The 12,192-nt window shown below is 43.2% G+C and overlaps 1 protein-coding gene across 1 annotated transcript in view; it reads right to left on the bottom strand.

The window, feature by feature from the left end:
- The window catches only part of LOC135224548 (exostosin-3-like), a 247,063-nt gene that overhangs the window by 208 nt on the left and 234,663 nt on the right, over positions 1-12,192 (bottom strand). Inside the window, exon 11 of the mRNA XM_064263646.1 lies at positions 1-1,202. This exon is cut by the window's left edge and continues 208 nt beyond it. Coding sequence (XP_064119716.1) covers positions 1,098-1,202 — 105 coding nt within the window. The 3' untranslated portion in view covers positions 1-1,097. The remainder of the gene's footprint in view (positions 1,203-12,192) is intronic.

Raw genomic sequence — 12,192 nt, 5'->3', positions numbered from 1 at the left:
GTCAAACTTTTGTTTAGTAAAAAATCAAAAGTCCAATCAATACTGAACTGTATTTCATTTTTAAATAAAATAGTACAGTACTGTCATTTTGATTAATGTACTAAACTAGCAGTGTAACTTAGTTTTTTAATTACCTGCCATAAAGCAGATATGGACAACAAATCCAAACAAAATTAATGAACAGTTAACCAAATTCATCTCATTACAATTTATACTTTGACATCAAAACACCATTCATACTAACAAATAATACTCACTCGGGATTTTTAAAGCTTGCATTTTATGATCAATTTAATTCTTAAAATTTGCTATGCTTTCTTCCAATACCTAAAAATCTCTTAAGTTTAAATCTTTTCCATGGATTAAATGCTTTAAACATCAGAGCAAAAATCTAAAAAAAAGGTCTGAAATGCATCGCCCACTGCCATTTACAAACTGAAAATAAAAAATCTGGAATACCTCACCCATTGCTCATTATAAATTTCTAATTATCACATACACAACAAAGATTAAAAATATAAATATATATAATGATTTATATACAGTAACAATACATTACCTATTAGATGTACTTTTAAACCTCACTATCATCAAGAACAGTACAATTATGTACAAACATTACACAATATTTTATTAAAACCATTTATTTTCTAAAAGGTTTATGATCAACAAGTACTAAATGCAGACTTCAACAGTAAAAACTCCTCTAATAAATGCTTCTCCATTTCCCTCTTTTTATTCTTCCCTTTACTGTAAGAGAGTAACAATTCAACATAATCAAATTCTGGAATATTGCACTTTACTTAATTTTATGATGGCAAATTTATATTTCATGCTTATGTAATTATGATAAACACAGTGGCCTATTTTGTGAATGCCAATTCAAATTTGAAACATTTTAAAATATAATGACCTATTAACTTTGAAGAATTAAATAGAGCTTAATAAATTAATGTATTTTCAGCACCCACCGGCTATTCTAAAACACAACTCGATGAGTGAAAACATCTAATTGCCTGAGATCCAACCTTATGTGACTTGGCAATGAAATGATCCCAAAACATGTTACAGTTTAAAATACTAAAACAAATTATTCACTAAATAAACTTGAAACACTTTTGCTTGTCATGTGGGAGTCTAGTCTTGAAAAGTACCGAATCAACCCTGTACTGAGTATTTAGGAGAGGATTATAACCATAAACCTGAAAAACATAAAGTACATTATTAATGTGAAACATTTGTTGATACATTATATATTTGATTCTATTATATATTTTTTTCAAAATATGCTTGCCGTAATTAACTACCTTTCATTACCATCATTATATTATTATTATAACCTAGTCATAGACAATTACTGTTATTTTTCCATGACTTCATCTTTGAATTTCTCAGACAACTTTAAAAACAATACATGTAAATTTTATCCAAAACAGGACCATGATGTTACGACAATTATAAATAAAATCTTTTCAATTAACTGGACTGCTATCAATCTGTTTAGTCAATAGTCTCAAACAGAGTTCTAGTGTCCCTGAGTTAGATTTCCAACCATTCAATAAGTCATTGCCTTTGCATGGTGGTTGTTTTTTTGTTTCTTTAGAATGTTGTGTTGATTTCTTTAAAAATCTTATGTGTGACAGGCCTTTGACAAATGACAAGCGATTAAAATTTGGGAAAAAATAAGAATGTAGCTATAGGAGATTATCAAAGTATAATCAAATCAACTTTAAAAACAATACATGTAAATTTTATCCAAAACAGGACCATGATGTTACAGCAATTATAAATAAAATCTTTTCAATTAACTGGACTGCTATCAATCTGTTTAGTCAATAGTCTCAAACAGAGTTCTAGTGTCCCTGAGTTAGATTTCCAACCATTCAATAAGTCATTGCCTTTGCATGGTGGTTGTTTTTTTGTTTCTTTAGAATTTTGTGTTGATTTTTTAAAAATCTTATGTGTGACAGGCCTTTGACAAATGACAAGCGATTAAAATTTGGGAAAAAATAAGAATGTAGCTATAGGAGATTATCAAAGTATAATCAAATAGGTTTAACCCAACTAACAAGTTAAAATTCTTAAATCTTAAAATGCTGGCCTTAAAGATTTATTCTTGATTACTATACTGTATTAGACCATCTCATTCAATGATATTAAATTTACAGCTGAATTTTGACTATAACTTTAACTCTAAATCGGCAGTGGCATTGGGGGCATCAACGAGGGAGTTAAGAATGGGGAAGGAATATGAGACATCTCCGGTACAGAAACAGGTAGGTCAAAATTACCATCCTGAATAGCAGTCGTCTTGTCATGCCTAAAATTAGCCTTTCTGGGCTCAGTTCGTGTCGCGTCGTGAAATAATCCCTTAAGTTCATTATTTCTAGGTAAATAATACTAACATTACCAGAGAAAAAATAAAAATAGGGGGATGTCAGAATAACTGACTCGCTCACCCTAAATAAAAAGAGGGTGTCTGTATGTAGCTGGGGCGAGTGAGACCACTACCACTAACCTCTTGTCATTTAGAATTCTCCTACATCAAAATCCCCCTCCTGAGAGAGCTGATACACGGCCGGCACCGGCAACTACTACTACTCTACTTACGACGCCGACCGCAGCGCTCCTGGTGGTCATCCTTTTCGTTAGCGAACTTCTGGACGCACGTGCTACTCTTTGCTCTGTGTTTTTTGTGCTTTCCTTTGGATTTTATGCCTAAAATGGAACTGCAAGCTATCGCCGCAGCTAAGTTAAGTACCCCGAAAGGTTATACACTTCTTTTTGTCAGCCAGGAGCTGTTTTTACCGTTTTTTTAGGTCCGATAATAGTCTCCTGGTCTTGGTGCATGGCTCCGCCTTGCCGGGCTTCCGCCTCCATGTAGGTAGCTACCTCGGTCTCCCATACCGTGGTATCTATTCCGTGTGTATATTTACTCTTATATGAGTTATTCTCACGTGGTACAGAAGTTCCCACTTATTCTATTGCTTTACATCATACTATTCGGAAATCCTTTGCCTGTGCCTTAGATTAGTGTTCATGCATGCATGTCCCTTTGTCTAGGTGTTTAGGCGTGTGGGTGATTATGAATACACTTCTATGTTATTCCTTAGTCCAGCCATCCTGGCCGTCGCCCTCCTTTCCACGTCGGCAGAGGCCAGCTCTTGAGTAGTTCGCTTGTTTTCTTTCGGGGAAACTAGCCTACTTCTCCTGGACGTCCCTCTTTCTCTCCCACTAGTGATTTCCTTTCTCTTTCTTTATTACGATGTATTTATTTATGGGTTGCATGTTAAGGGCGATTAGTTTGGCCTAGGCTAGTTTTGTTGCATTATCGCCTTGTGGTCCACTTGTGCTTGCGTGGTCAGCTCGACCAAAGCTATGTTTTGTTGCATTATCGCCTCGTGGTCCACCTGCGCTCGCGTCGAGCCACTGATCGCCCTAGTCCCTGTCCCCCCTTCCCTTCTTCCCACGAGGAGGGAGGGTTAGTCCTCCCTCGCTCACAGTCGCCATGGCAACCATCCGGGCACCCCTCCCCTCTTCCTCCCTATCAGGGAGGATATGGGAGTTATGGACTTACGGGGGGTCCTGTCGGACCGGTCTCGTTTTCTTTGAGCTTTGGGGAGGTCCCGGTGTGTTCGGGTGGGGTTGGCCACCCCACCAGTTCGCATCGGTTCTTCTCAGGCGTTCTGTTTTGCTCTCCGGTTCCCCTCTCCCCCCTTCTTTACCTTTAGATGTATAGCTGTCTCCACCAGCTATTCGGGGGGAGGGGGAATTCGGTGTAGACCTTACATGCTTCCCCTGTTTGTGACCGTAGTCTCTTTCGTTTTCTGGCGGGACGCCCGCTTACCATCCGGGCATTCCGTGGGTTGGCGGAAGGGTCCTACGGCGGAGCTAAGCTCCTATTATATTTTTGACTGTTTTGTTTAGTCTTAATTTATTCTTATGGATAATCTTCTCACGTTCTCCGGTGTGTCATACCCTCCTGAAACCTCGGTGTACTATAGGTGTATGAGTAGGTATCTGGCTTGATGGAAATCTTCGCTCCGGTGTATACCGGAGTTTTTCAAACCAGTTTACTGGGTCCACGGACTCCCTCACACGGATTACAGGAGAGGATTATGCCCAAAAATTTTATTCTACTCCGGCATGCAGCGGAGCATCATATATGAGTGGTCCTGTGATACTTATGTATCTGTTCACTTACAGGCTACCAACTGTCAGGATGCTGGCTGTAATCCCATCCTTCAGGACCCTTGTGGGCACAAGGTCTGCCGGACCCACGCTCCCTGCGCCGTATGACACAAAGATCTGATCGTGTGGCACCACGAAGCCTGCTCCATCTGCTACGAGCTGGTGGAACAGTTTTCGGATGGAGTAAGTATATACCAGTGTAGGTATAGTATTTCCTGGATATATACTATCAGAAATATCATGTTCAATACTGCTATAGTTCAATTATCAGTTTTATATGTTAATGATACATCTCCGGGGCTTCGTTGTAAGGACTACAATGACCCTTTGTTTCAGGCTGCCGCCGTTAAGGACGCCGCGTCGGCCACCCTGAAAGCCTGGGTAGGTGGCTTCGGCAAAAACGCGCCGAAGGGGCAGCCATACATCCTCGACAAGGGCATGGCTGTCCGGATCTTCCCAGGGGGCAGGTCGACCGGCTACGTCGACCCCGCTGCGGCAGCTCTGGCTATCACTGCCATTCAACTCCAGGTGGAGCAGGCCTTGATGGAGGGGGGAGCTCCGGATATTGCGGCAGACATTGCGACACTGGATCTAAACGTAGAACCCATGACGGTAGGAGGGGGTGAGTTGTTAGTTGAGGTAGGTTTGTTGGGCGCTCAAGGGCTTCCCTTGGGCGCTTCTGGATCTTCTTCCCCTTTAGCTTCCTCTTCTTCTTTTCAAGGCTTCACGGAATCAGATATTCCGGCCAAGGCGTCTGCTGCCTCAGTTGTTCCCAAAGTAAAGGGACAACGGGAGCAGAAGACCGTAGAGAGGTCGTCTTCCAAGAAGACTTCGGCCTCTTCTTCTCATAAGTCTCCGGCTCACCATCCCGGAGCAGAGAAAGCGAAGACTTCTTCTTCATCTTCGCACACTAAAGGGTCAAGAGGTAAATCCTCTAAAGAGAAGGCCCGTGTTCCCGCCGAGCCAGTACCTTCCTCTTCTACCGGAGCTTGTCCGGAGACCCCTGCTGAGACCAGTACCTCTGGTCCCTTCGATCCTGTCTCCTTTACAGCAGGGGTCATGCAACAGGTGGGGAACATAGTAGGGACGATGATGAACACTAGGTTCGATGAAATGCTCGCCCAGATCTCCACCTCGTTTGCACAGTCCGGCCAGTCGATCCAGAACATCTCGGATCAGCTGACGGACCAGAAGAACCGGCTGGCTGGTCTTAGTCAGAATCCTCCAGCAGTTCTTCCTCTAGCAGGCGCCGCAATACCTCCGATGCCTGACTATAACTCCCTTCCCCCTTTCACCATGAGCAATCCTTGGAGGGTAGCAGCCTTCGCACCCTTCAAGGATGGAATGATTTCTATCCCGGACTGCAGAACTCGTCGTATCGAGGACTTCGAGTTCCACCCCGCCGGCCTACAACCACCTTTCTTTGGTTACGCTAGGTTGACGGAAGCAGCTCTCAATAGGGAAGATAAGATCCCTAAAGAGACTGTGATCTACAGCCGGGAGCAGGCTCAGAGGGAATGGGTGAGGTGCCTGGAAGATTGGGATTGTACTAATACCAAGCTCCAGGCATTCAAGAGCCCCTTCACAATCTTTGCGACGGAGGATGAGGCACCACTCCCCTTCACAACAAAGATTGCTGAAATGACCATTCAGGCCGCAATGAAGGATGAACCTCTCCCTCAGCTGAGGGAGTCGGATCCAACGTCCCCACTCTTCCCAGCCTTTGGGGACCTCTGGGCGGACCTTCCGGCAACCTTCACCGTTGGGAAACTCAAGCCAGACTGTGCCATCGATCAGTTCGGCGAGAGACTTCCGAGGTTGCCAGATAACCTAATCCAAGCCGAATTTGAAGCAAGGACTAGGTTAGGGAGGACGTTTAACGCCTTGGTGATGACAGAGGTTGCCGCCATGACTTATGGTACAGAGCCTCTGTTTAAGCTCTTGGCAAAAGCGCAAACACAGACCGTACAGTTGGATCTGTACAAGTTTGTAGTAGCAAGACGGAACTGCAGGAAACATGTCCTGCAGGAAGCTACGATTCGGCATGAGCCAAATAAGTTGCTGTCGTCTACAATCTGGGGAGCTGACCTCTTCCCCGAAGCTGCTGTGAACGAAGTACAGCACGAGGCGACCAGGCTCAACCAGAGCCTTAAGATCCGCTGGGGTCTTTCCACCAAAAGAAAGCCGGAAAGCACTCCTTCTAGCTCCAAGAAGCTGAAGAAATCTAGGAAGTTCCCGTCCTTCCAAACACAGCAACAGCAACAATTTGTGCAAGCAGTCCCAGTTTCACAACCTTTGCAACCGTCGACTTCTAAAGGTCAAAACCAGCCCATCCTCCTGTTGACTCCCCAAAGCCAGCCCTCAACCTCCTACGCTGTTTCCCCAGCTTTCAACCCTGTATTTGAAAGCCAGGACACGGAGCACATCCTGCACAGCCACACTGAGAACCCTCAGGTAGGAGGGAGGCTGTTCCTCTTCCGTCACAGGTGGGGATTCAGCAGTTGGGCACAGAGAATTGTGTCCAAAGGGCTGGGGTGGAGTTGGATCAAAGGTCCTCCTCCATCCAAATCATTCCTTCAACTACCAACAAAGGAATTGACAGAGTATGCGCAAGAACTCCTTCAGAAAGGAGTAGTATCAAGAGTCAATCACTTAAAGTTTCAAGGACGCTTATTCAGCGTGCCAAAGAAAGGCTCAACAAAACGAAGAATAATCTAAGACTTGTCCCGTCTAAACTTATTCATTCGTTGCGACAAGTTCAAAATGCTGACTATCTCGCAGGTGCGGACCTTACTTCCCCGTGGGGCCGTCACCACCTCTATCGATCTTACAGACGCATACTATCATATCCCAGTCGCGAGACACTTCCGCCCATATCTAGGCTTCAGGTTGGGAGACCAGGCATTCTCTTTCAAAGTGATGCCCTTCGGGCTGAACGTAGCCCCCAGGGTCTTCACGAAAATAGTGGAAGTAGTAGTCCAACAACTGAGATCACAAGGGATAAAGGTAGTAGCGTACCTCGACGATTGGCTCATTTGGGCAACAACCGTCAAGGAATGCCTCAAAGCCACAGGCAAAGTAATTCAATTTCTGGAACATCTGGGGTTCCAAATAAACAAGACCAAGTCCAGGCTTACGCCGGAGTCTCGTTTTCAGTGGCTCGGCATTCAATGGGATCTGAACTCCCACACTCTGTCAATTCCACTGGTAAAAAGGAAAGAAATAGCCAAGTCAATAAGGCAATTCCTCAGATGCAAACAAACGTCAAGGAGAAACCAGGAAAGTATCCTAGGTTCCCTCCAATTTGCATCAGTAACAGATGTTCTGTTAAAAGCAAAACTGAAGGATATAAATCGAGTTTGGTGCTCAAGAGCAAATGTCAAATCTCGAGAAAAGTTGCCAGTAATCCCGCCGATTCTTCGAAAAAAGTTGCCAGTAATCCCGCCGATTCTTCGCAAATCGTCTCCTGTCCTGTGGGCGGAGACCAAGAACCTGTCCAAATCAGTTCCTCTCCAGTTCCCTCCTCCGGCGTTGGTTATCCATACGGACGCCTCTCTGAGCGGGTGGGGAGGTTATTCTCAGTTCAAGAAGGTTCAAGGAACTTGGTCACCTCAGTTCCGCCAGCTTCACATAAACGTATTGGAAGCAATGGCAGTATTCCTCACTCTGAAGAGGCTTCTACCAGCCAAGAATTCCCATAGAAAGCTGGTTTTGGACAGCGCAGTAGTGGTACACTGCATCAACAGGGGAGGATCCAAATCAAAACATGTGAACCATGTCATGATAGCCATTTTCTCTCTAGCAACCAAGTACAAATGGCATCTATCCTCCACCCATCTAGCGGGAGTAAGGAACGTGATAGCAGACGCTCTGTCTCGATCAGTTCCTCTAGAATCAGAGTGGTCCCTGGACAAGCGCTCATTCCAGTGGATATGCCAGATGGTCCCAGGTCTCCAAGTAGATCTTTTCGCATCCCAAGCAAACCACAAGCTCCCTTGCCATGTTGGCCCCCAACCTGGACCCTCTGGCTTATGCCATAGACGCCATGTCCATAGATTGGAATCAATGGAGGAAGATATACATCTTTCCTCCAGTGAATCTTCTGTTGAAAGTCCTGAGCAAACTCAGGACGGTCAAGGGACAAGTAGCTCTAGTAGCCCCAGATTGGCCCAAGAGCAACTGGTATCCTCTGCTCCTGGAATTGGGTCTCCGACCTCGACGGATTCCCAATCCCAGGCTATCCCAGTCAGTACAAATGAGGACTGTGTTCGCTTCCTTAGGAATTCTCAAAACCCTAACTTTATGGACTTCATGAAGTTTGCGACTAAGAGAGATGCAAATATTGATCCCCAGAATATTCTTTTCTTAGAATCAGATAAGAGGGAATCAACTTTACGTCAGTATGATGCTGCTGTAAAGAAACTGGCAAATTTCCTGAAGGAAACAAACACTTGAACCATGACAGTTAATATAGCTATATCCTTTTTCAGGTCTTTGTTCAAAAAAGGCTTAGCAGCTAGTACTATTACCACTAATAAGTCAGCTTTAAAAAAAATCTTCCAGTTTGGCTTTAAGATAGACTTAACTGACTCTTACTTTACGTCTATTCCTAAAGCCTGTGCTAGGCTCAGACCCTCAGAAAGTCCTAGTTCAGTCTCATGGTTCTTGAATGACGTTCTCAAACTGGCTTCAGATACTGACAACGATTCATGTACTTATCTAATGCTACTGAGGAAGACTTTATTTCTACTAAGCTTGGCCTCAGGAGCCAGAATATCAGAACTGTCGGCCCTTTCCAGAGTTTCTGGACATGTAGAATTCCTCCCTTCAGGAGAAGTCTTACTATCTCCAGATCGTAGTTTTCTGGCAAAGAATGAGGATCCCTTAATGAGATGGGCCCCTTGGAAGGTCCTCCCTCTTCCACAAGACCTTTCTCTTTGTCCGGTGATGACCTTAAGAGCTTATCTGTCCAGGACATCTTCCAGATCCTCAGGCCCCCTCTTTATGAGGGAAAAAGGTGGTACTATTTCAATAAAAGGGATTAGACAACAAATCCTATACTTTATCAAACAAGCTAGTCCTGATTCATTCCCTAAAGCCCATGACATCAGGGCAGTAGCCACCTCTATTAATTATTTCCAGCATATGAATTTCGATGACTTGAAGAAGTACACGGGCTGGAAATCCCCGACAGTTTTTAGACGTCATTATTTAAAGTCCTTGGAATCTCTTAAATTTCCGGCAGTGGCAGCGGGAAACATTGTTTCCCCTGACACTGCACAGTAGTTGTAGTAGAAGATCCATATCTCCTTTCTGCCTGCCTCATTAACAATGCACCTAACCTTACCGTCATGTTCATTTGGGTTCCTCAGCCTTAGCTGCCTAAAGCCTACTTATGGTGACGTGCCCCTTATTTTTTTGCTAGGGGCACTCACAACTGTAAATATTGACTACTGAATGTTGCTAATCGGTGTTGTTTCCCTTATTTTTATGCCAGGGAAACACACCAAGATATATTTGTACTATTTAATGTCTTATGATTTAAGTATTAGTGAGTGTTCCCTCTTGATTTATTTTATGAACCTCACTTATATGTAATTACATAAATCTAGTTTTAAGTTATCATAAGTTACTTTAAGTCTAATTTTAAGTCCAATTATATGATAAGTTGGATTCAGTAGATTAAGTTAACATTAAGTATGATAACTTGTAAGTTTTAACTAGATTATATTCATTTCTTTAGTTTTTCGTTTTATTAAGACCCTCTTTTATATTTAATTTTATTCCAATCTTGTGCTAATTCTCTGGTACTATTTCACAAAGCGACACGAACTGAGCCCAGAAAAGGGATTTTGACGAAGGAAAAATCTATTTCTGGGCAAGGGTTCGTGTCACCCAGTGAAATCCCCCCTATTTTCCCACCCTTGCGCCCAAGATTGGCGTCTAACTTCAAGGATGGCCACCAGGGGCGCTGCGGTCGGCGTCGTATGTAGAGTAGTAGTAGTTGCCGGCGCCGGCCGTGTATCAGCTCTCTCAGGAGGGGGATTTTGATGTAGGAGAATTCTAAATGACAAGAGGTTCGTGGTAGTGGTCTCACTCACCCCAGCTACATACCGACACCCTCTTTTTATTTAGGGGTAGCAAGTCAGTTATTCTGACATCCCCTATTTTTATTTTTTCTCTGGTAATGTTAGTATTATTTACCTAGAAATAATGAACTTAAGGGATTATTTCACTGGGTGACACGAACCCTTGCCCAGAAATAGATTTTTCCTTCGTCAAAATCCCTTTTCTCTTCCTATCCCTTTCTAACTTATTTAAACAAGAAGAAAGAACTTTCCTTTGTTTAATATCCCAGTCTTTGCAATCCTCAAATGATAACAATGGTAAACAAACTTGGCCCCTGCATGAAATGCAAATTGTGTACAAGTCGTACTTTAATGTAGTCAATATCGTATTACAGCCTTTGCTGCAATAACGAATTGACGACAAACTAGCACCAGACACTGTCAAAGTTGGCAAAAATTCTATAAGTCAGAAACTAGAATTATCAGTCCAACTGTGAGGTAAAAGTCTTTTGACAAAATTCCAAGTGAAAGCTACCAACAATAAAGTGTGCTTCACCAATTAGCAAACAAGAGATACCAACATGAATTTCAAACTGATGATCAATTTCAAAGTGAGGATCAACAACCACCATCATCAACCGACAGAAAAAAAATTGTTGGGTCTGTGCTGGGTTGTTTCTCTCTCCCCGGTAGTGGGCGGGGCTATCCCTACACCAAAACAAAAGATCGCTATGCGGATTTCAAATTTTAGCTGCTGTTGGTTAGACACTATAGCTATGTAATTACTTGGTAAGTTACATATACAAAAGTAAGTTTTTCCTATGTCAAAACATGATATTGTTAAACTACAATAAAGTTTTGTACATACTTACCTGGCAGATATATACTTAGCTATAGTCTCCGACGTTCTGACAGAATTTCAAATCTCGCGGCACACGCGACAGGTAGGTCAGGTGGTCTACCTTACCCGCCGCTGGGTGGTGGGTGTATGAACCAATCTATCTCTCCAGCCAGATTTTTTTCTTTCACCTGTCTCCTGAGGGGAGGCTGGGTGGGCCATTAGACGTATATATCTGCCAGGTAAGTATGTACAAAACTTTATTGTAGTTTAACAATATCATTTTTGTACATGAACTTCCCTGCCAGATATATACTTAGCTGATTGGCACCCTTGGTGGAGGGTAAGAGACAGCTAAAGTAATAAGGAGAGATAAGAAACAACTGATGTTGTAGGATATAAATAACCTTGGTTCTTACCTGTTCAGGCAGAAGACTTCATTGATACTGTCTCTGAGTCTGCGTTGCCTGGAGAGCTACAGCTAGGACGTGACCTGATGCTGAAAGACTCTCGGATCTACCACTGGGATATATGATCCCTTTGTGTGGTAGAATCCAAGTCGGATCCTGTTAAAGGGAGTTCGTCCCTATCTTAACAGGTCCTAACCACTACTACTGCAAGGAGCCACACTCATCAGACCACCTAACCAAACTACTAAAGATTAGTATTACGACCTAAAGAGATGCCTTCATGCATCCTCTTTAAGGCAACCAACAACAACAAATACAAGGGGAAAAATATATACTACTAAACAGGATGAGTTCCAGCTCCCTGCCCCAGCACTGAATCCGCAGATACGTACGGGCCCAAGGCAAAGCATTTTTCGTAAGTGATTCTCACATCACGTAAGTAGTGGTTCGCGAACACTGACTGACATCTCCAGAATGTTGTCTCCATCAGATTTCGCACGGACATATTCTTGTTGAAAGCAAGAGAAGTTGCTATGGCTCTTACTTCGTTGTGCTTTTCCACTTTAAGAAGCCTAAGAGGTTGTTCTTATATGCAGGATGAACGTGTGCTTCTTTGATGAGGCTTCTCAAGAAGAAGGACAATGCGTTCTTCGACAATGGACGAGTAGGGTCTTTTACTGAACAC

This window comes from Macrobrachium nipponense, chromosome 12 (assembly GCF_015104395.2).
Source record: "Macrobrachium nipponense isolate FS-2020 chromosome 12, ASM1510439v2, whole genome shotgun sequence".
Lineage (NCBI taxonomy): Eukaryota > Metazoa > Arthropoda > Malacostraca > Decapoda > Palaemonidae > Macrobrachium > Macrobrachium nipponense.
This window is presented reverse-complemented; position numbering and strand designations above follow the sequence as displayed.